Genomic DNA, 24,711 nt, shown 5'->3' on the forward strand with positions numbered 1-24,711 from the left:
TGAACCCCGTTTAGTGAATCGTGCTGTTTAACGAAGACACCTTTGTGGAATTGGGAACGACGTTGGAGTGCACGTGTAAAGAGAATCACAGGACTTCGTTTGCAACACCCAAGAAGAAGTTTCTTGCCTGTGAGTTATTATATTGAAGTAACCCGGATGTTTGAAAGTGATGTGGGGAAATGGAGACCGGAGTATACGCGAATAATTCAAGCATCGAATATTCAAACTTTACAGTTACAGTTACCATGGAAACTTGGAACTCGAAACCGCTTTGGTTCAACATTATCAGTATCATTCTTTGTACTATTGGTTTCCTTGGTAACCTACTAGTAATAGTTACCGTTGTCAAGATTCGCCCGATGCGGGCAATTTTGAATCTATATATTGCTAGTTTAGCAATGGCGGATCTACTGGCGACGTTATTGTTTATCCCTTACCCGGAAGGGGAAATACCATCTGGAGCTGCGGGGGAAATTATTTGTCGATTTTGGGTTTCTGATTTTCTTCTTTGGTACTCGTTCACGGCTTCGTCGTTTAACTTGGTATTAATCACTCTTGAGCGATATTATGCCATCGTCCAACCTGTTAAACACTTAGCTATGTTTACCTTTAACAAAGCGAAACTATTATTATTACTTGTATGGCTTATTGCTCTTCTGCCCGAGCTTTTTAATTTATTCGTGTTCGCATATCAAGATGGCGGATGTACAGTAAAATGGCCGAGTACAGGCATACTGAAAGGCACACTTGGTGTGTGGATATTTCTAACGCAGTATTCTATTCCTCTCTCAATAATGATCTTCGCTTACCACAGAATCCTGAACGTTCTGAAGAAACGAAAAATAATTAGTCAAAAAGACTTGACTGGTAACATTAAGAGCTCTTTCAAAAACGTTGTAAAAATGTTGTGTGTGGTCGCCATTTTGTTTGGAGTGTTGTGGGCGCCAAACCAAATCACTTTCTTGTTATACAACTTTGGTGTTGAACAACCATACCATTATACTGCGGACGCTACACATTTACTTGCGTTTTGTAACTCGTGCGTTAATCCATTTGTATATGGATTTAGCAATCCTCAATTCAGAAAAGCCTTCAAAAAACTTATTTCTTGTAATAATCAAGTTGTTCCAGCTAGTACAGCGGTAAGCCTACACTTGCCTTCACAACATATTCAAACGCCATCTTGTACCGATGTTCCCCAGAGTGAAATTTAAAGCAATTAATTTAACACAAAGTAAATTTATAAATGTTAATTCAAATGAAAATATTTACATAAAACCTTTATTAAGCTATTCTAGTACAGTATCAATGTCGATGCATGTCTTCTATGACATTACAATTATCTTCTGCCTTTGTTAGAACAGTTGATTGCATAGTGGGGATTTCATGAACATTAATATACGTATGATAAATTACGTCATCAAATCATGAATAACTTAACTTATATCGTGATACCAGGTTTGAGTTCAGTGAGTAATGATTAAGTGTGTTTCAGTAACTAAGTAGAATATTATGAGTACAATTGAAATATACTACAAAAATTACGCCGGCTTCATGTGCGCATGCTCCTTTAAACATCCATCGAAGTGGCTGAAACAATTAACATATTTTCGACCTTTGTATTCGAATTCACCAAGAACATGTGTAATTTTATTAGTAAAGTGGTGAATAGGCTTATTAATCTTTAAGTAAAATAAACTTGGTTATTTTTCATTCACATGACGATCATCCATAATTTTTTATCCTAATGATTAAAAAAATAATTCTATACAAAGTAAATCGTTGTCTATACTTTGCATTTTGAATATACCTGTGTATGGTTTTCACACTTAGTTTTCTATTATTAAATTAAACATGGTTAAAGTTTTTCTTAATCCAGAAGAATTGGGGCATGTATGTTGGCCCGAATTGGTAAGGCTTTTTCACGAAAACCCCCAAAACATGAGTTCCGTTCCCATCTGAAAATTTCCTCAACATGAAGTCGATAAAGACGTAAACCTATTATTTCATGTTTTTAAAATATCTATAATCCTCGCATAAAATGTAAAATCGCCCTCAAAAAGTCGTACAAATCATAGATCGAGTAAATGGATACATTCGGAATAAGTATATGATGTGGTCGTGCCCCTCTAAAGCGCCTCTAGCGGCCAAACTAACCTTATTTATAGGTCTGCGTTGAGCCGCGACTATAGAGTTCATGAATTGCCAGGGATAAAGCATAGAAAAGAGAAGATGAAGTCAGAGCCTACAGTGTGGTCTGGTTAACTTAGAGTAAAATTAAACAAATGCATGTTTGTTCGCCACCATCAAATATTTCCCCGCCACTATTGACTGTATTCATAAATTCTTTGTTTTTGTTGCCAACTCAGTGTGTGACGAAAATTCGATTATCGGCCATTTTTTAAAACTGCGATATTTTGAAATAATCGTTCATGTACAACTTTTTATTAAATGTTATCAAGTGTTAAATGTACCACTGTACATACAACGTATCCCCGTCAAAAGTCAAGTTTCTCTACTTATCGACATGTATCTGATAGGAAATGGCTACTTGTCAAGACTGAGAGCAATTACCTGCACTGCGTTGTTTTTAATCAATCATGATAACCAAACAATACAGAATATCGCAGTGTCTCATAACATGATAATAACCATACCAGGGATTATTCGGGTATGCATTTTAATTCACCATACACAGAAGAGGAAATGCAATAAACTTACATATTTACATTACGACGTTACATTTATTTTTTTTAAATGCACGTACAGTAACTGATGTTTGTACAAGACGTTAAAACGCGCCTCAGAAATAAAATATTTAGATTTTTGCTGTAAATTGTTCAAGAAAAATCCAACCTATTTTCGGTTAAGAGCAGTAGAAAAATCTGGGGTCACCATACAATTATTTTTAAATTAAGATCAAAATGATGTCAACAAATTTAGTCATTTTAGAATTCAATATGGCCGCCGAATACTCCATCAGATTTTGAGAAAAAAAACTGCACTTTGCCCTTTTTCAAGCACCCCCCCCCCCCCGCCATAAATGCTGCTATTGCATTAAAAATCACGTGTAAATATAAAGTCTATCTTGGGAATTCTGGGCGATCTATAATCCGTCTTCGTTTTCTCTCCATTGCTGTCTGCTATTCTTGGTGTATCCTCGCATTGCGACTGAGGAAAATTGTAGAATTCGTCATTGTAAGAGTCTTGGTGATTGGCTAAACACTCTGCCAATACAGCATCACATCGACATATCGCCCTCTTACAGGCAGCCTTGTCATCGTCATCGTCATATTGAAAGGTGCGTTCTATAAATTAACAAAACAAGAAAGTTACGTCACTCACGTGTATATCAATGTGCAGGATTCATTGTGAGTTGTGTTAAAGCGATGAAAAACAACATCCCCTCCTTGAATCTCTACCGCACACATACACACCATATATATATATATATATATATATATATATATATATATATATATATATATATATATATATATATATATATATATATATATATATATATATATATATATATATATATACGCTCTGCCACTGCGGTATAGAGCACTGTCTTAGCAGATTGATACTCACCGAGTTATATATATATATATATATATATATATATATATATATATATATATATATATATATATATATATATATATGTAATATGCATTGGTTTAGAGTGCCAACCCTGTAACTCTTGATCAGTTTCTTGAGCCGTCCAAGCCACCACCCCCCCTTGCCCCCCCCCCCAACTCAAGTGATTTACCCTCAAGGCATACATTGCCTGGCATGGATATTTGATCATCATGTCGGTCCCGTATTGACGAGCGCCATCTATCAGATGAATTGTGAAGATTTACTCACTGCATCTGATGAAGGCAAACCTGCCACCACAGAGATGGGCTTCGTATTTATATCGAATTGTATAGACATCAATGGTTCCACATCCCGCCTCTTCTCGTGTATTCTCGTAACAAAAATCGTGATCTTGGCAGCATCTAGCACAGAAGAATAATTCACAAAAATGTCGATCATTAAACTTCTGACCAGGCTTATGACGTAATACTGCGAAAACCAACAATTGGAAAGTAAAAGAGATATGGTAAAACTAACACTACTCACTGGTCTGTAGCATCCAATGGAATTCCTTCTCCTCCAAATCCACACCAACAACCATATCTATTGTAATCTATCGTACTCTGTATTAGGCCTTTGTTTGTTGTACATTCCAGCATGTCACCAAGTTGAAATAGACTACGTTTAGTTCTCTTATCAGCCGTTGGCGACGCTATTACAATGACTGAAACAACAAATGAAATTCTTTATGTATATGAATGTAAGTGTTATGTGTATCATCTAATTGGTCTGTACCTGTTTCCCAGTGTCTGTTCACGTTTCCGGTTAATATCTCTCTCATAATTGGTATCCCTACCCCCCACCCTCCGCCTCCCCAAGTTCAACTTCATATCAGCTCTCATGATCATTGTATATGTGCCCCTCTGCGTGCCTTCATTTGTCACATTCACATCTGTTCAAAAAACAAACTTAATATAAGCAATCACCCATTTTCAAGTTGCACTCAAATGGAAATACCTGTACATGTACTGTAAACGTATGAGAGATATTGGTAATTTCTACATACGACACTCAAAACAATAGTCTTGTACTATGACACGGACATCCACTGACATCAACCACACCAAAGTGTAGACTGTATACATATCCAGGTGAAATTCTTAAAAACATCGAACACTATACAGCCATATCGTGACCAGTCATACCGTGACGTTGAGAATAGTCTCAGGAGGGCTTCAATAATATGAAAGGGGTGACAGGTTCAGTGTTTGTCTTTCAAAAACGTCTACTTACCCAACACAGATGCTAAGACCAGACAAACCTTCATCTTTGACTCCGACGTAAAGTACGTGCATGTAACTAGTTAGAAATCACAAGATATTTGCTGTAGACGAACGAACACTCCTCACACCGTTGTGTCTACGTCACTCTGTTGATAGCCTTATTTAGGACATGCGTTGGAGTTTATATGTTTGATGCTCTTTGGGCTTGGTCCAGCAATTAATTTGTATAACGTCTAAAATAGCCCACATTATCATTAACCACATTGTGTTACAATACAGGTATCTAGAAGAAATACCATCGTATCGGCAATAAACACTACGTAGGTTATCTTGCGAATCTGGGGTCGGATTTCGTGCCTGTACTCATCAGCACAATGAGGCCACAATACTCTCGGCGTAGGTGCTCGCTTTGAAATTAGCCAGCACTAACTTTAAATGGGGCACATCTGTCATAAAATAACCAAAGACATATTTACTAATAATTGTTCAATTACTTATAAAAAGACAGTGTATATGTTAATTAGTGGTCAGTGTTATCTGACCTTCATCTATAGGTAGTGTAATGACGAGTTTAAATATTGAACGAAAACTCAGTTTTCATTTTGTCACCATGTTGAAACTGTACTAGTTATAACTAGAGTATCATTTTTCGATCAGACAGCCACAGTGTATTCACTGAAATTTACTTATATATAATTTTATATATATATATATATATATATATATATATATATATATATATATATATATATATATATATATATAATTATATATATATATATATATATATATATATATATATATATATATATATATATATATATATATATATATATATATATAATTAGACATTATACATGCTAATCAGTGATCGATATTATCCACAAGCAGTACAGAATTAAGAAACACGGTGAACGCGTGATCGCCGTGTGGACCCTAAAATTCAATTTGGTTTGATTTATCGTGTACTAGTATACAGCTACAAGACAGACGTTTACCCACAATGCAATACCGTTCACGCTGTATGATACTGAAATAGTGATTGCGTGGTTGGGGGGGGGCTGATTTTAGGGTTCGGACCTAAAAGTGTACCATATCATATTATGTATACTGTTACACAAATATGATTACACATACGTGATACAATACTATTCGGTGTGTGTATTAGTAAGCAATAAATTATATGTTAACACCGTCAATTGCAAATAAGTGATGGTTGCACATGCTTTAATTTGTAGGTGCTACTGTGAGTAGACTTTGAATTCGCTGTAGCAAAAATTAAACCCCAAAATGTATAAACTCAGCTTGTGCCCCTTTAAAATCGTTTTCCGTATCGTATGTGTTATGAGCATGTAAAGAACTGTTTGCCTTCAAATAAACCATGACGTGCTTGTTTGGTGAAAACAAAAGTAAACTTGAAAAACGCCGTTGATGGCGTTATATTTGTTCGTTGTGAAATATATATGACACTAATTGCTTGCAGAGCAGAGCATTCAGTGCCTGACCACCCTTCTCTTATCTATCACAGTGCAAAATCGCTGATATACGTCAGTTTACAAAAATCTACATTTCGCGTATTTTTCGAAAATACTCTCCGACGACGTTAATATACATACAATTTTGTCTTTTCTCCAATCAACTCGGCAATTGCCCTTTTTGAGACAGGTAACGTATATTTTTAATTCGTAATCTTAATAGGACGTTGTGTTACGGGGTATGAATATAGGGCTCGGGAACAAATTAATACTGATAGCACTTTTCATGACCAAATAATTTATACGAGGTAAATATGATCAGAGAGTCCAAACAAGATCAGGAAATCGGCAGAAGCTTACATGTAATCAATTCAAGTGAGATTTTAAATGAGGATGTTGAAAAAGTCATCCCATACAGGAAAAAGTAGTAGACCTGATGAAATTCTAAATGAGTTTTTAAAACATTAATTGTAGCCAATATTTGACGAGACCACCTACCCAAATGATTAGTTTGTTTAAGACTCTCAACAGTAATGCATTACCGGATGTAAACTGAATGCCCGCCGTAAGGGCAGCCCTTTTTATTTTTCTGTTTCTCATCTCCCGACCGACCCTAATTTGCAGCTCCGACATCAGAAAAAAAAACTTTTTTTATTTCCGACCGACCCCTGAGTTCAACACAGCAAGATTGAACATCAAACGTTCCTCATGACGTCTTGCTGCTACAAATGTATCAATCTCTATACTACGTAGAAATATTTTTATCTATTTTCACCTTACAGGTAGGAATATATAGTCAAAAGGTTGTTATATTTAGTCTGTAGACCTGGAAAACAACAATCTATGAAATATTACATGCCCCTATGGACTCACCATGTTTGGTACAACTTACAAGTTTCAATTGTGTCATAAACACAGGTTTTAGGCATGGACGTTACAAAAATTGTACAAAATGACTCAAAACGAGCAGTGATTGATGATTTAAATAGTTTCAGCATCGGAATTTTTGAATGTAAATTTGTCGGTGTCGACACTATGCAACAAGGTCTTGCTAACCTTAGTAACAACACTTACAAGTTACAAAAGACGCGTAATGTATACTGTGCCGCAAGGTCAAGACTTGCATGGCATGTTACCAATGTTTACATTATTACTTTTATACAGTAAATTCCAAAGGAGTACTGAGTTCTTGCATGTTATCTGGTGGATTATTTTGACAAGTTCACACCGTACTGAAGAACAATCTTTCATAGAAGTAATGGTTTATAAAAATGAAAATTCCTCTAGCACACTGATGACAATCACGCAAGTGTTTCAAAAAGTTACATACTAAAGTTCAAATTGGATAACTTGAAAACAATGCTATGCCACTTTGAAATTTGATTATTAGAACGAATGGAATGTATTAGTACTCATACAATATTTCATGGCTACAGATATACACCCATCAGGATGATAAGTATTCATCTTTCTTACAAAGTTGTTCTACGGACTTGTCAACCTTCCTACAATGAAGGAAAGAGACTTGTAACAAGGAATTCAATAAAGAGAAGAGAAAAGAAATTGTAGAGAGACTGACAGGACAGAATGGACAGAGAGTAGAACTGAAAAAATACAAATATTTTTTCCTTGCCCCCCCCCCCCCCTTTTTTTTTTATTTCGCCCGCCCGACTATTTATTTATTTATTTTTTATATTTCGTCTGACTATTCCACTGGAGATGAGAAACAAAAAAAGTCACCCTAAGGGAAAAACCATAGATTTGTGTTCCTACACATTGTTGGAATGAACAATTCTGAGCTATAACAGACTATAGCTATTATATGATGATATATTCCTTAATTGGAAAATTAATTGCATGAAACTATGTGAAATTTGCAGCTTGCATACTTAAAATATTGCCTAATTATCGAGAAATCATTAATCGTGCAAATAAACCATTGTGATTTTGCATTCTTACGATATAGCCTAATTACCGAAACTGTTTAATTATGCAAATTCTCATTAAAACTAAAGCTATATCAACACGATTTATTGTACATATGCGGTTTTTATGACGTACCGAAATATATGAAATTTGAAGTTAGTTATCAAAAGTCATTAATTATGCAAATAACCTATTACTATTCTTTTTTAAGCTTCAGCAAACGTACTCGTTGTTATCGTTAATGAATACACCAAATTATATGCAATTTGAAGCTTGTATTCGAAATATACTACTACTCAGTAGTCTGGTCCCCTCATCAGAACTACCTCAGTCAGAAAATTGAAAGGGTCCAAAAGAAATTCATTAAATATATGTGCTTTAAGCAGGGTTATGTGTATGAGTCAGATCGATACTCAGAATTATGCGGCGTTTTTAATTTGCCTCCATTATCTCTTAGACGTAAATTTCTTGACCTGTGTTTTGTCTATAAATGTGTGAATTCTAGATTTATTTGCCCAGATATTCTTGATAAGTTTAATTTTTATGTTCCTCCAAGGTGTTTTAGATTTAGGGAAATTTTTAGGCTTCCCAACCACCGTATGGATCTGTCCAAACATGCATTTGTATCGCGCTCTATGAGGCTTTTAAATAGTCTGTATCCTTATGGCATTGACCTTTTTACGTCGTTTGCTGATTTTAAAAATGAATTGAAAGAGTTAATATATACAGACGGGTAATTTTACTTAATTTTGTATTTCTTTATGTTTATTGTATTTTCCTCATTGTGTAAAAGTAATGTGTAATTGTTATTGTGATGTATGGTACACGTTTTGTTCAATCATTTTTGTATTTTATCAAGGTCGTCCTGTTATTGGGCTAAGCCTGTTGGGTGATGAATGAATAAATAAAATAAATAAATATACAGCTAATTGCCGAACATCACTAATCTATGCAAATGCATATACAACAGGATATGCACGAGGATATTCAGATGAATCCCATAATTAATGTATAAATATTCAATCAAGGTTACCATAGAAACAAACAATGTGTTAAATTACTTAGTCTATCTATCATTATGTTGCTAAGTGGTTACACGTGACCTCCATCTGTTATCTTTTATTTCTAGGAAACAAGTAATTTCTGATTAAAAGATGGTGGAACCAGTTTGTATCAAAGATAACTTGATGGTGCAGTGTGGTGAACTATGTCTAGATTCACCAAATAAAGTGACTGTAGTTGGAGTGGGTCAGGTTGGAATGGCATGTGCTTTTAGTATCATTCAGCAGGTAAGTTGACCTCTGACCTTTGACCTAAAGTTTCTACACGTCAATACATGGAAATACACAGAGTAGGGGACCAATGTCAATAGATGCTCTGTGACTTGTGAACAATGCAGTTCATTAAAATCTTGACTAGTGCATTGAACATATACACCTCCTACCAAATTTCATGCATTTGACGTCTGAGATTTCATTTTGGAATCAAGTTGGTTTCACCTTTGACCTCTGACCTCAAGGTCACCAACATGGTATTTGATGGAATGAGAAGTACCAAGGGATTTGATACTTTCTAAATTCAACTTAATTAGAGACCTAAACATACTGACCTTGAGAGCTATTCTCACTACATTTCATCTCAGCATGTCATGTTCATTTCTGTTTGTGGAATTTTCACACATCCATGGATGTTTTGTGGAATGCAAAGTAACATATACTTCAAAGAAATTTCTGTAATGCAGTGTTTAGGATTACTGGCGTGTCTGCACATCTTAATAATATGTGACCTAGGAAGGTCATTGTATGGTGTAACCACCAAAAGAAAAATAACGAATTTATTCAGTACAACATTTAAGACAGTTTCAAACAAATGTCCAGTTACAGCTAGGGCAACAATGATCCCCAATTTTGAAGAAAGAAATAGTTGTATACTCGATCAACCCATTCTTGTGATAGAAGATGAACTTTATAAATCTTAGTTACTTTAATCAAAAACAATAAAGATATGTCACAAAATAATTTCAGATAATCACATGTATACTCAACCAAGCATTGTTATCAACTTATATTTGATAAATTGGACAGTAGGCATTCATATGGATAGAGTACATTAGATACTGACTTGGTGTGTAGGATGGCAAATGCTCCCCACCCCCACCCCCTGCCCTAATATGATGTTTGAGGTACTGACTTTGTGTAGGATGGCATAGTATGCCCTCTTCGCCAACGCATTTGATAATGGCTTTGTGCTTGATGACACATGCTCATTCCCTAATGTACCAGGTTCTTGCTTGGTACAGGATGGAGTACAGTCCCACACCCCCACCCCATGCATTAGGTATTAGAATGGAAAATATCTTTCCCCCCCCCTTATATGAGCTATTGTATGGCTGCAGGACGGTACACAGCTCCCATCCCCAACCCTCCCCCTGCAATAAATACTGACTTGGTGCAGGGTGGAAAATACCACGCCTCCTCCTCCCCATATGTCATGTACTAACTGGATGCAGGATGGGTTACGGCCTGCCCTTCACACCCCCTCACCCCACCCAATGCATTATATACTGACTTGGTGCAGTATGGAAAATGCGTTCCTCCTGACATAGCAGATATCAGATATAGATGGCTGCAGAATAGCATACAGCCCACCCCACCCATCACCCCCCCCCCCTGCATTAGATAATGACTCAGTGCCAGGTGGAAAATGCCTTCGATCCTTCTCCTACGTCAGGTACTAACTGGTTGCAGGATGGCATTCACCCCCCCCCCCTTCCCCCACCATGTACCTCCTTACCATCCTATGGCTTATTGCCAGATGGTAAATCCAGGATCGCAGTGCGCAGCTGTGGGTAATGACTTTGAACTAATTCCTCCTGTCCCCATTTACAAGTTAAACCAATTTCGAACTGATTTACTTTGAAAAGATTTTTATAGGTACATATTGGGACAGGAGAACCGGATTGGAATCAATTTCGCACGAATTCAGCATTTAGATCTTGACAGGGTTATAATTCTGATCTCTGTGTTAACAAGTAGTGCAGTGCGTGATATCAGATTTAGACATACTGCATTCTTATGGTTTATTTTTCATTTTAGCCGAGACTAGTTTTAAGTTACAAATACTGTAGATGATGTATGGTAAACACGTGTACACTTGTTGACTGATGTATTTTGCTAAGACTAGTTTTAATGTTTTATGTTACAACTAGATGACTTGTGATTACTGCCTTGTTAGCTATGGTTTATTGATTCTAGTGAGATTAATTTAAGATATAGCATTGTACATAACGGTAGATGATTTGCTTTGCGATGTTATATATCCTAGCAAGATCCACCCAAGTTGATTGACACTTCCACTGACCTATCAGTAACTAATAACAAAATAATTTGTAAGTCAATACAGGAAAATATAGGGGTATGATAAAATGGAACTTTGAGATTTAGATCTTCTGGTAGTGATGTTTGATTAACATGTAGTGTAGACATAGGAAAAATGAGGTGTGAGAGATTAGCAGCATGTCTGGAGTGATACCACAAGTTTGACCCACCCATAGACCCTCCACCCACTCTATGACCCACCAATTAACTAGGACCTACCCATAGACCCTCCACCCACTCTATGACCCACCAATTAACTAGGACCCACCCATAGACCCTCCACTCACTCTATGACCCACCAACTAGGAATACATTGCAGTTGATAACAGTCATGATAACATGGACAATTGTCACTGCACGTACATATAATACACTCAGGAGAGAACTTCAGGGGCGTGAAACAGTGAGCATTTATGACAAAATTTCTGCAAGTTCAACACATGTGAATGAAAATGTACATGAAGTTGAGATTAGGCGATTACTGTATATAAAGGGGCTTCGAGCTACAGTCGATCGAATTTCGTTGTAAATATGAAACAGTCCTTGGATTTAAATGTAACTCGGACACCGCCCTCTTTATGTTTTAATCCACTGACACATTGGCTGACAACAGACTAAACATATAAATCATGATAAACACATGGACAAATAAAATTACAACATGAAGCATGTAGTTATTTTAATAACATCATTGGAATTTATTATGTTAACTTTTAGGAATATAGAGCTCTGCGTACACTGTCCTCTTTTGTACACAAAAGGTCAGTGTAATCCCAAACCCAATTTGACATGCCAAGACCACTGATGCATAGCAATGTCTTGTATAAACAAATCTGGTGCCCACTGTCTTAGTACCAAACCAGAGTCACTATTTTATTTATTTATTTATTTATTTATTTATTATTTACGTTTATTGCAGACAATTTGAAAAAATAACCAAATACAGAATTAAATGAAAATAGGGGGTAAAGAATGATATATAAAACAGATGAAGTTAAACATTCTCTAGCATCAAACATTCCCCAACACACTTTGAGACAAAATCATATTTGACACAACAATTGAAACGATAGGATTACACTATAAATACAGTCTGTCTAAAAAAAACTAACAGTCTTTTTCCTCAAAACTTCATCGAAAGGACGAAACTGATTATCAGTTGAAGACAGACAATCCACAACGATTTAGGCAAATTTTCTCCAGAAGTTTAGCTGCAGTAGTTGACATAGTTACATATGATTTGATTTGTAACAGATGTCACCACCGGGGGTCTTTAGGAATTGGAACCAAAACAGTCGTCATTTACTGTCTAGGTACAAAACTATATTAGAATAGCGGTGAAACACATGAATATCAACAAAGACACTCAAGCTGGGTCAATCTTTATATGTTCAGGGATAATCTCATCAATACCAGAAGATGCACCTGTTTTCAAATCTTTAATTAAATCACATATCTTGTCTTGGCTCACACACATGTCATCGCATTTTCACGTTTAGAAACGTGCTCCCAATACGACGTTGGGTCATTATTTAGACTTTCTGCTGAAGCATTTGCTCTCGGTTGATCTTCTACTTTTCTACATAGTACAGTGAGAAAGCTGCCTTTTAAATTGCGTTCGGGGTTTCCTCGTTAGCTTAAAGAACGAGCCAAAGTTAAGCGACCCACTTTCTCTCCAGATCAGGAAATCTGTGCGAGCCTTCCCATAGTTAACTAGTGTATTCCAACCCAGTATTGTGTTTTTGCTGGAATCAGCGGAAGGCTGAACAGTCTTTTCTGCGGCAAGCTTTAACGGTGTGGCTTAAGGAAACCGCAGTTGTTATCATTTAACAAACAACTAAACATGTTGTCTTCTATTAGAGGACACATTAGCAAATAAAACTTAAAACCGCAACTCAACTGTCATATTTTTTGGAATATGTTTTGTTAGATACAATAACTTACTCGTAACATCGTACACCCTGATTAGTATCCAATCACCTATAGGTGAGCACATTTTTTTGTAGCTGTTACATGATAAATCAAATCAACTTGATTGTGGGGTTCGTACCGAAACATCAGCGCCCTCAACGACGATCGCGATCAACCACTGATTAACATGTACAATTATCGGTATTTTAAAACTTTTCAGTGAATATATTGTGGTTGTCTGATCGAAAAATGATACTTCAGTTATAATTACTACAGTTTTAACATGGTGACATATTGAAAACTAAGATTTCATTCAATATTTAAACTTGCCACTACACTACCTACAGATAATATTGACCACTAATTAACAGATAGAATATCTTTTTATAAGTAATTGACCAATTTTTAGTGAATATATATTTTGGCTATGTGATGAAACAAATATCTCAGTTGCAGCTAGGGTAGCTTTAATACCTATCAGTTTATGTAGACTAAGGGTAGACTAGGGGTTAAACTTGTGAGCAGCTGTCCCAACTATTCCACGGAATATGTGTACAGTTATGTATGATGTAATGAATAGTTGATGAGTATTTGTCCCCAGACGTCTTATGTAAGAACCATCTGTGTGTAGTGTTCTCCCTGGGCAAAGTACTAAATAAATGCCACTCATAATAAGTTGCCTCTTGAAAGGGCGAAATATACTCGCCAACAATAACAATACAGTCACTAAACCTAATTTTTAATTCCAAGTTTTTAATTTGCAAGTACAGAAGATGTTGCAATCTCTCAGCTGGAGGCTGTCTCACAGACTCGCTATTTTTTGCTAAAATAGTCTGTTAATACACCACTTTGACCATATTACATAGTACTCGATTCCCAAGGCCAATCTCCTTGTGCAGTGCGCCCTCAACGATAAATTAAGAATATATCCTCAAATGGCGTTTTTGGATAGTCTAAAGTAACCATTGAGGGCGCCATAAACAGTCAAAGTGTTCTAGTAACAGACGATTTAGCGAAAGCTGTGAGAGTGTACCTCTGAGCCCACTAGTAGAAATATTATGTACATTTCTATAGTGAAACATATTGATAACATTTCAGCTATATTACCAGATATGATCAATCTCAGACACTCCGATAGTACAACATGTATGGAATTTTATTGTGCTAAGAAAATGTAATTTTCAGCACAGCCACTAGAGTTTATAGAGTGTTCGTTGATATTTCCAATACTCTAATGGGAAGCTCCGTTTCAACACGACACTATATATGTTAAGCACAGTTTCGAAGTATTTTATGTTGAGGGCGCACTATGTATACTTCGTCATTAGCAGGGGTTGGCAATTTTGCATTTAGGGCGCACTTTATATAAAGGTCTATTTCGTCATGATACTTTGTAGTGTTTCTATCAGAGCTTGTCAAGTATTGACATTTAGGGCCCACTTTATGTAAAGGTCTATTTCATTATGATATTTTGTAGTATTTCTAGCAAGGTTTGTCAAGTATTGCATTGAGGGCGCACTTAGTATAAAGGTCTATTTCATTACGATACTTTGCAATATTTCTAGCAATGTTTGTCAATTATTGACATTGAGTGCGCAGTTTATTTCATCAGGATACTTTGTGGTATTTATAACAGGGTTTATCAAATATTTATGTAGAGGGCTCCCTTCATGTAAAATGTGTCTTTTATGTAGATTCTTTGTTTATCTATCAGGGTATCTCAAATGAAGTTGCTTTAGTTGATGTGATGGAAGACAAGTTACGTGGTGAAATGATGGATCTCCAGCATGGAATGCCATTTATGAAAGTGAGAGTCTGTGCCAGTACTAGTAAGTACATGTGCATGTAAATGTGTAATCCTAATGAATTCACAATGTATCCTCTCCCAGATCATATACACACATTTTATGTCTCCTTTCAACTTGCTTCTTCATTCATTAATTGTAGTGTATTCATCACCGCCGTGCCACTCGTGGTATTAGCTCTCCAATAGCCAATTTACAGTGCTTACAAACTAAGCACTGTGGAACAGCAGTAATACCTAATTTTGGCCAAACATAATGATACTTTTCCCATGATGCACCATTCAAGATGGCAGATTTCCTCACAATGCATCATTAAAAATGGCAAGTTTGCAAATTGTCCATAGCAACATGTTATTCCTGAAGACAATAATCATAAAATATACCACAAATTCATATATATGTATATATATATATATATATATATATATATATATATATATATATATATATATATATATATATATATATATATATATATATATATATATATGTATATAATATATATATATATATATATATATATATATATATATATATATATATATATATATATATAAAGATGTAAATAAATTGAAAACTAAAGTATTTCAAATTTTGTATTTCCTTCAGACTATTCAATCAGTGCAAAGTCTAAGCTATGTGTGATTACAGCCGGTGCCAGACAGAAAGAAGGTGAAAGCAGACTTAACCTGGTACAGAGAAATGTGGAGATTTTTAAAAGTAAGTAAAACATCCTAGTTAACTTATAGAATTTTCATTTGAATTAAGCAAGTGATTTTTGAGAAAATTATAACACAGACACACACGCAGACACACACAGACACACACACAGACACACACACACACATACATACATACATACATACATACATACATACATACATACATACATACACACACACACACACATACATACATACATACATACATACATACATACATACATACATACATACATACATACATACATACACACACACACACATACATACATACATACATACACACACACACACACACACACATACATACATACATACATACATACATACATACATACACACACACACACACACATACATACATACATACATACATACATACACACACACACACATACATACATACATACATACATACATACATACATACATACATACATACATACATACATACATACACACACATACATACATACATACATACATACATACACACACATACATACATACATACATACATACATACATACATACATACATACATACATACATACATGCATACATACATACATACAATCACCACACTAGATCCTTCCCATGCAGAAATTGAAAACGAAAGCAATAAATTCAGAATTATTTTGTTCCACTAAACTTTAAGATAGAGACTCCATTCAAGTGTGTATCCCCATAATGTTAGGTGTAAACTTTCTTTTGAGACCCTGACCTGTGACCTTGACTTTGACTTTGAACTTCAAGGTCAATGATTGAAATCCAGCCATTTCCTGCACATCACAGACACTTTTTAGTATTTATTTTTTGTCACTCTTTTCTTTGAACTCATGTCACCATTCAGTTACATAGAAGTATTGGGGGGGGCTATGTCTTATATGAAGACTTGTTTGGTGGAAAAGTGTCTCAATTGCAGCTAGTACAAGTTTGATCCCTGTATGTACATTTTTTGCATCTTGAGAAACACTGAGTGTGGTACGAAATTAATTAATTGATCAATAATCATTATTCTCATGATTCTTGCATCCTAAGCAACAGAAGAAATCACGTACATTGTACTGTTTGTGCACTATTTCTCCAGTCTCTCTGGAGACAGCAGTCATCAAGTAAAAAACCCCAATGACAAGAATCTTGGTGAATTAAGACTAACCCAAGCTAGACAACATCTCCCTGTTACTGAATCTGTATGTTGAATGCTTTCCTTTAATTTATGGTTTATGTTAGACTAACATCAGACGCTTGGGAGATTTTCCTTCTTTCTGTAATCTTCAAATATTTTAAATTTGTTATTTATTTCAAATTTTGATAAGGAAAATATGGTCAACTTTAATAAAAAATTTCCAGTTACTAGTAGTCACCCAAGGTGTTCATCTGACTGTTTGTAATCACTCACTCAGGTCGATAAAAGAACACAGTTGTGCTTAAAAGTGGTTAAAGAATAAAATAAGCCCAGAGATTTAATTCAGCAAGGCTAGGTTTATATATGGAAGTCTGGACTAAATCGTTCTGTTTTCTCCTTGTAGGTATCATACCACAACTTGTTAAACACAGTCCTGATACTATTCTACTGATTGTCTCCAACCCAGGTACGTTATAGATACAGGGGTGTGTGATCATAGATACAGGTGTGTGTGTGTGTGTGTGTGTGTGTGTGTGTGTGTGTGTGTGTGTGTGTGTGTGATTATAGATACATGGGTGTGTGTGTGTGATTATAGATACAGGGGTGTGTCTTTACTGATTATAGATACAGGGGTGTGTTTACTGATTATAGATACATGGGTGTGTGTGTGTGTGTGTGTGTGTGTGTGTGTGTGTGTGTGTGTGTGTGTGTGTGTGTGTGTGTGTGTGTGATTATAGATACAGGGGTGTGTCTTTACTGATTATAGATACAGGGGTGATTCTTCACTGAAAGCCTCCAACCCAGGTACGTTAGTTACTATGATTGCCTGTACTGACAAACCTGCATACTGTATTCTTCAATTTTATGCATTTCTGGTTTGTTTGTTAGATATTGTGCACAAATGGAGCATATGCTAACAATCTTTCTTTGTTCCCAATCAGTGGATATTTTGACTTACGTTGCCTGGAAAATCAGTGGTTTACCTGCGCACCGTGTCATTGGCAGTGGTACCAATCTGGATTCTGCACGATTCCGATTTCTGATTGGTGAAAAATTAAGCATAGCGCCCTCTAGCTGTCATGGATGGATAATTGGAGAACATGGTGATTCAAGTGGTAAGTAGAAATCATTTGATTGGTTCAGAATGTTTAATTGTTTATTCACAGTGTTTCTGATACTCGATACTCAGTGTGTACTCTAATGATTGACAACATTCGTTGTTGTGAATCAGGATGATGAAAAACTTGTTTTCTCCAGTCACCACATAGTGTGTGCGATAGTTGATTTGCAATGCCATTTGTTATAATCTTTTCATTCAGTGCCTGTGTGGAGTGGTGTCAATGTAGCTGGTACCTTCTTACAACAGATAAACCCTAAATGTGGAACACCAGAGGATTCTGAGGGTTGGAATAAACTCCATAAAGAAGTGGTTGAAAGGTAAACGTGTCATCTTCTTCTTTGAGATATGGAACAATGCAAAAACCAGGTGTACTTTTGGGTCATGTTGCAAAGCATGCTGGGACAAATTTTAGTCATGTGTTTATTGCAAGTACATCATTGTGTCACATTGATAGCCATTTTATATTTCATATTTCTTTTACCCATAAGTAGTAAAGTAACAGGTTGAAATCACGATTGCATGAGGGGTGCTGATTTTAAGATGGCGACTTTAAAATCAATTTGATTAGATTTACTGTTACAGTACCATATTTCATTATGTGTACAGCAACACAAATACATTTACCAACAAGTCATTTAATACCGTCACTAAGGGTGTACTAATTATATACAATTATAGCTAACAAAATAGTGTAAAAAAAAACGTTCCCATCGCAGATTCAACTAATACACATGTTTGTGTTTCTTACAGTGCATATGAAATCATTAAACTGAAGGGCTATACATCCTGGGCTATTGGTCTAAGTGTTGCTACTCTAGTCAATGCTGTATTACGTAACCAACACAATGTCTTTGCTGTATCCACCCTGGTCAAGGTAAACTTACCCTTATCAACACAATGTCTTTGCTGTATCCACCCTGGTCAAAGTAAACTTACCCTTATCAACACTTTTATTTCCTTGAGTTGTATCCCCTTTTATAGATAATTATTCAGATTTACAGAATGTGAGTTTTGATCATTTTCAAAAAGGTCAATTACTAAGTCTCCACTAGAGAGCACCATTCACCACCCACCATACAGGTCTGTCATACCATAAAATTCATCAATTTTCTCTGCTTCATCACTAGAGGGCACTCTTCATTATCATAGTCTGTTGCTCCATCTTCTATCTCTTATAGTCATCACTAGAGGGCGCCATTCTTAACCAGATCTCTAAACTCTCATCTTCACATCTATCATCTCTTCTCTCTTTTCTTTCAAACTTTTATTCAACAACCTAGGGAGTTCATGGCTTAGAAGAAGAAGTCTTTTTCAGTGTACCCTGCATCCTTGGTTACCATGGCATCGAGTACAAACTGTGTCAGAAACTATCTGATCATGAAAGGCAACAATTGCAGAAAAGCGCTAGCACCATATTCAATCTGCAAAAAGACCTAAAGCTGTGAAAAACATGACTTCAGATACTGGTATATTTGGTTTATGGCCTTAGTCATGTACATTGCTGTGTTGTCTAATGCATTGCATGTAACATATGCTCTAATGCCATGCCCCATGCTTTCCTGTGAGTGGATATTCACACTGTGTGGTGTTTCTGTGGTCCATTAATTCTTAGTACCTACCTCACACTAGAGCGCCAAAATAGAATAATTCTTATTTTTATGATGTACCTTGGTGGTATAAATTTATTTCTGGGTAATGACAGTTGTTTGCAGTGTTGCTTGGCAACAGAATGTTGCAGTGTTGCTTGGCAACAGAACTTTATCCCCGTAGATACCCTCATAGTGTTATTTCTTAACTGGACTTTGTATGACTTCGTTTGCATTGATGTTATAGCAAGAAAATTAAAATCAAGAAACATGGAACTAAACGTCATCTGGTTCAACGAAAGTTCTTACGGCTACATTGTATCATCTCATCCAACAAAAATCGTACTAACACTGCTACATTTTATCGTTTGGCACTACAAAATCTTACTAACACTGCTACATTTTATCGTCTGGCACTACAAAAATCTTACTAACACTGCTACATTTTATCGTCTGGCTCAACAAAAATCTTACCAAAAGTGCACGTTTTATCATCTCGCCCAAGATAAATCTTACCAACAGAGATATTTGTGTCGAGCAAGATAAATAGCACTTTTGTTTAAAACTTTGTTGAGCCAGACAATAAAATGTAGCAGGATGACGTTTTGTTTCATTTGTTAACACTAAAATGGCTTGTTATGTTGTAAATTCTCTGATTGAAATCAGATATTAAGGCAAAAGAAGGATGAGTAAGTGATCGGCTGGGTTTCCAGCATCAAAAAGGATTGCCAGTAGCAATACTTGGCAAATAACCCAGGTGGGACTGGATGTTTCCAGTGAGGAGATCGAAAATCCAAAATAATTAAATGTTAAAAATAAATTAATAAATATTATAAATCACGGAATCATGCAAGTTCTCAGAGAGTCTAGTAACATTTATTCACATGCAGCTCTGGTTACGTTGAACTACGTGGGCAGAAGTAGACATATTCAGGACTAAAAATTAAAGCAGATTCTACAAGCACTCCTTGTGGCCAAAAAAAATATTCGGCCATTCAGCCATATTTGATTCCGTCACAAAACAGTGACATGCATATGTCTTACATAGTAAGATACCTCGCTCTATGCAAGGTTTGGTTGAAATCGGTTGGTGAATACCAGAGATATGAGGGTTAACACACACACACACACACACACACACACACACACACACACACACACACACACACACACACACACACACACACACACACACAATCGCACTGACTGAACCCACATATATTTGATTTTCTTACCTTCCAGAAGTTACATATAATTACTAGTATTGCATGTTCCAAACAAACAATTGCATCTCTTTATTTGCACACAGGGTTTACTTGGAATCGAGGAAGAAGTGTTCATTAGTTTACCGTGTGTGTTAGGAGGTAATGGTATTGAGTATACTTTGACGCAAAAACTGACTGACGAAGAAGTACAAAAAGTTAAAAAGAGTGTCGACACATTAGCAGCTGTGCAACAGGATATAAAGCTACCAGCCAGAACTGAATGTGTTATGTAGACATCAAGCTACCAGCCAGAACTGAGCCTGTGTTATGTAGATCTCGACATAAAGCTACCAGCAAGAACTGAGCCTGTGTTATGTAGACATAAAGCTACCAGCAAGAACTAGCACTGAGTGTGCCTAATAGGTTGTCAAATATGGTTAAACAATGTATTTACATAAGTCTAGAGTACATATGTATTGGATTTTATAAGGAATTTTGTCACATTAAAAAATCAAAAACCAATGCATTATTTTTTGAAAGAGATACTAGTATGGATGGAAATCAAGTGGTAGGCAAACTAAAACAGACACAAACCAAAACCATTGCTGCACCATGTTGTAACCTAGCAACTGACATTGATGTAATTACACTCACAGTAGGGTGGCATATGTGAAATATTACACAAGCCCTACAAGGTCATACTGACGTATATGTAATATTACACTACATTTGCAACGTCATACGTGATATTGATGACGTGTATGTAATGTTACACTAGACCTGCAACGTCATACTTGATATTGATATTGTATGTAATATTACACTAGACCTACAACGTCATACTTGATATTGATGACGTATATGTAGTGTTACACTAGACCTGCAACGTCATACTTGATATTGATGACGTATATGTAGTGTTACACTAGACCTACAACGTCATACTTGATATTGATGACGTATATGTAATATTACACTACACTTACAACGTCATAAACTTGATATTGATGACGTATATGTAGTGTTACACTAGACCTGCAACGTCATACTTGATATTGATGACGTATATGTAATATTACACTAGACCTGCAACGTCATACTGGAAATATTGATGGTACGAGTGTCAATATGGAAATATGATAACCAAGTATTATTTATGATGATATTTGAAATGATGTAATAGCGAGTAATGGTTTGTGGTTTCACTGCTTATAGATGCCTCGTACATCAGGAGTTGTCAAAAGAGGGCGCTATTTTTCAAAGTACAGTCGCACGCGTACTTTGATCCAGGGTTGTGCAAATTCAGTGATAGAGTTTACATTTCTACATCTCCTTGACAGCCACTGGATGCGTGGGTAGAACGATCTTAACGACACACTAAGTAACCCATTGCTTGCCGAACATTCAGTACTTTACACCCTTCTTTCATCGATCATTTTGTCAGTAATATCACACGGCGAGGTTATCCTGTGTCATTCAACCCGGGCATTCAACTTGGTATATACCTCGGGCTCGGTGAAGGTCACACTTATATAAGCCGCACGGTCGTGTCCAATCAACTCGTGAAATTCTGCTAAGAGGCCCTTTTTGAGACAGGTAACGTATATTTTAATTCGTAATCGTAATATGACGTTGTGTTAGAGTCATACAGCATGCATACACTGACTCGGAGAAGTGAGCGCGAGCGCTAAAACGTCGACAGCAGTGGCAAACTGCACTTGGAAAAGGATCACCGGTTACAAGGCTAGAACCTACGTGGATATCACATTACGAGATAATTACTTGTATGTAGGCTGTTGCTGGTGTGCGAAAGCTATCGTTTGAACAGTTAGCTCCTGACGCATCATTCCCAGCACGTTTCTCTGTTTACTTCTCTGGTTCAGTTTTTGTTATGTTCATGATAGTTATCGTGTATTCTGATCTTACCATGATGAATATCTTGAAAAGATTGTCAATGTCACAGTGTCTTCGTGACCTTGCAGACTGAGTGATACTCGATTCTGACATTGCCTAAGTTATTACAGTCTTTTACAAGTTACAGCGAAGGAAACACAGTCACTTGTGAGCTAACATTCCATTCCAGGATGGTGATATTCTAGTCTAGGATGATCATAATACAAACTAATGACATTTATATAGGTATTTTACGATATTCAAAAAATACCGTAGCCTACATAATTCTGTTTCCGGTATCTTTTGAATATCGTAAATACCTATAATGACGTCATTATTTTGTATTATGATCATCCTAGACTAGAATATCACCATCCTGGAATGGAATATTACTTAGTTCACAAGTTACTGTGGAACTTCGAAGGAAGGGGTGGGGGAGGGACGCAATGGACGCAAGTGGACGATGCCAAAAGATGTCAATGTGATTGAAATTTTGTGTGGGAATATGGCTCCATCAAATGTTAATCAGATTAGAGAGAGTGTGGTCCTGCTTACAGACTGTACGGGACGCGATTTTGATAATTTTCCCTCGACTTTTATATGTCGTTTTCTCCAGTTACTCTTTTGTGACCATTTCTCAGATAATCACCACAAGAGGGCGCACAACATTTGGCAAAGTGAGGTCTAAAATTTTTGTCATGGCTGCACTGGGTGCATAGCATTGCATGAAGCAGTGAATGAAATGTGTGTGAAAGAACTCTGTGTGTTCTTAAAAGAGAGTTGCAAAAGTTGTTAGGCATGTTTTGATTTCTGGTAGTTGCTGATGAATATAGTATTGTGGGAACAACAGAGAATGAGTGGTAAACTTAGTGTCTGCTGTCTGCTGTCTGCTGTCAACAAATGGCTTGTGAACAGCACTCCTAGTGGCCAAACCAGGAAATCTTTTGTTTCCTATAACCAGAATATGGCGTAAAGTCAGAATGGATTACCAAATTACTCAGTCTGCAAGCAGGACCTATATAGAGAGAATACGTACTTCCTCCATCTGCAAACCACAGGGACACAAATTATTGCTTACATTATTGTTTTCGAAAGGAAAATGTCAAACGAGGAATCCTGGTACTACAAATATATCAATATACATTCTATATAGTGTTCTTTCCATAGAGTAAGGGAAATATATGCAAGTGAAAATGTCATATTTAGACAGTCTGAATGTAGACAAAGAAAACAGCGATCTAAGAAATACTACACACCCCTATGCTGCAAACAGGCCTCTAGCATGAAAGCTCCACGCATTGTTTCTGCTTACATAATACACAGTCCCGCTATCACTGTGTAATAGCTCGATCGTCAACTGTGGGTAGCAGTGGTTACATAAATGGACCAATGATTGACCTTACTAGTCTACTTCCTATACGATATGAGTTATAATTACTACATGCGTTCATCTCCACTCACTACGTCTAGCCAAAGCGGTTACTCTAGCACAGAAATCTGTGCTACCCCTAACAGCATTCATATAAATATGATAACATTATCGCATCCCCATGTGATTTTAAATTAGTACAGCTGTACTAATTGAATATTAATGAGCAATTGTCTGAAGGAAGTAACCAATTACAACTGCTTGTCAATTTGTGATGGATTACTACAGACATGCACCATTTACCCTTTGCCCTGCATGGGGTTTA

The 24,711-nt window shown here is 36.2% G+C and overlaps 3 protein-coding genes across 3 annotated transcripts; 2 read left to right on the plus strand and 1 right to left on the minus strand.

The window, feature by feature from the left end:
- Positions 1 to 398: 398 nt before the first annotated feature.
- On the plus strand, positions 399 to 1,214 carry LOC144452705 (galanin receptor type 1-like). The gene has a single exon (XM_078143848.1). The coding sequence runs from the start codon at positions 399 to 401 to the stop codon at positions 1,212 to 1,214; it is 816 nt and encodes a 271-aa protein (XP_077999974.1).
- A 1,843-nt stretch (positions 1,215 to 3,057) lies between these two features.
- LOC144452706 (basic phospholipase A2 RVV-VD-like) lies at positions 3,058 to 4,912 on the minus strand. The gene is made up of 4 exons (XM_078143849.1): positions 4,879 to 4,912; positions 4,132 to 4,309; positions 3,874 to 4,007; positions 3,058 to 3,308 (listed from the first exon to the last, which is right to left on the minus strand). The coding sequence occupies exons 1-4, from the start codon at positions 4,910 to 4,912 to the stop codon at positions 3,058 to 3,060; spliced, it is 597 nt and encodes a 198-aa protein (XP_077999975.1).
- Positions 4,913 to 6,355: 1,443 nt separating this feature from the next.
- LOC144452965 (L-lactate dehydrogenase B chain-like) lies at positions 6,356 to 21,366 on the plus strand. The gene is made up of 10 exons (XM_078144201.1): positions 6,356 to 6,533; positions 9,399 to 9,558; positions 15,272 to 15,386; positions 15,972 to 16,082; positions 17,617 to 17,679; positions 18,155 to 18,328; positions 18,533 to 18,650; positions 19,084 to 19,207; positions 19,614 to 19,799; positions 21,229 to 21,366. Exons 2-9 carry the CDS (start codon positions 9,424 to 9,426, stop codon positions 19,776 to 19,778), a joined length of 1,005 nt encoding a protein of 334 aa, XP_078000327.1. The 5' UTR covers positions 6,356 to 6,533; positions 9,399 to 9,423; the 3' UTR covers positions 19,779 to 19,799; positions 21,229 to 21,366.
- The last annotated feature ends 3,345 nt before the right edge of the window (positions 21,367 to 24,711 follow it).

Source organism: Glandiceps talaboti, chromosome 23 (genome assembly GCF_964340395.1).
Source record: "Glandiceps talaboti chromosome 23, keGlaTala1.1, whole genome shotgun sequence".
Classification (NCBI taxonomy): Eukaryota; Metazoa; Hemichordata; class Enteropneusta; family Spengelidae; genus Glandiceps; species Glandiceps talaboti.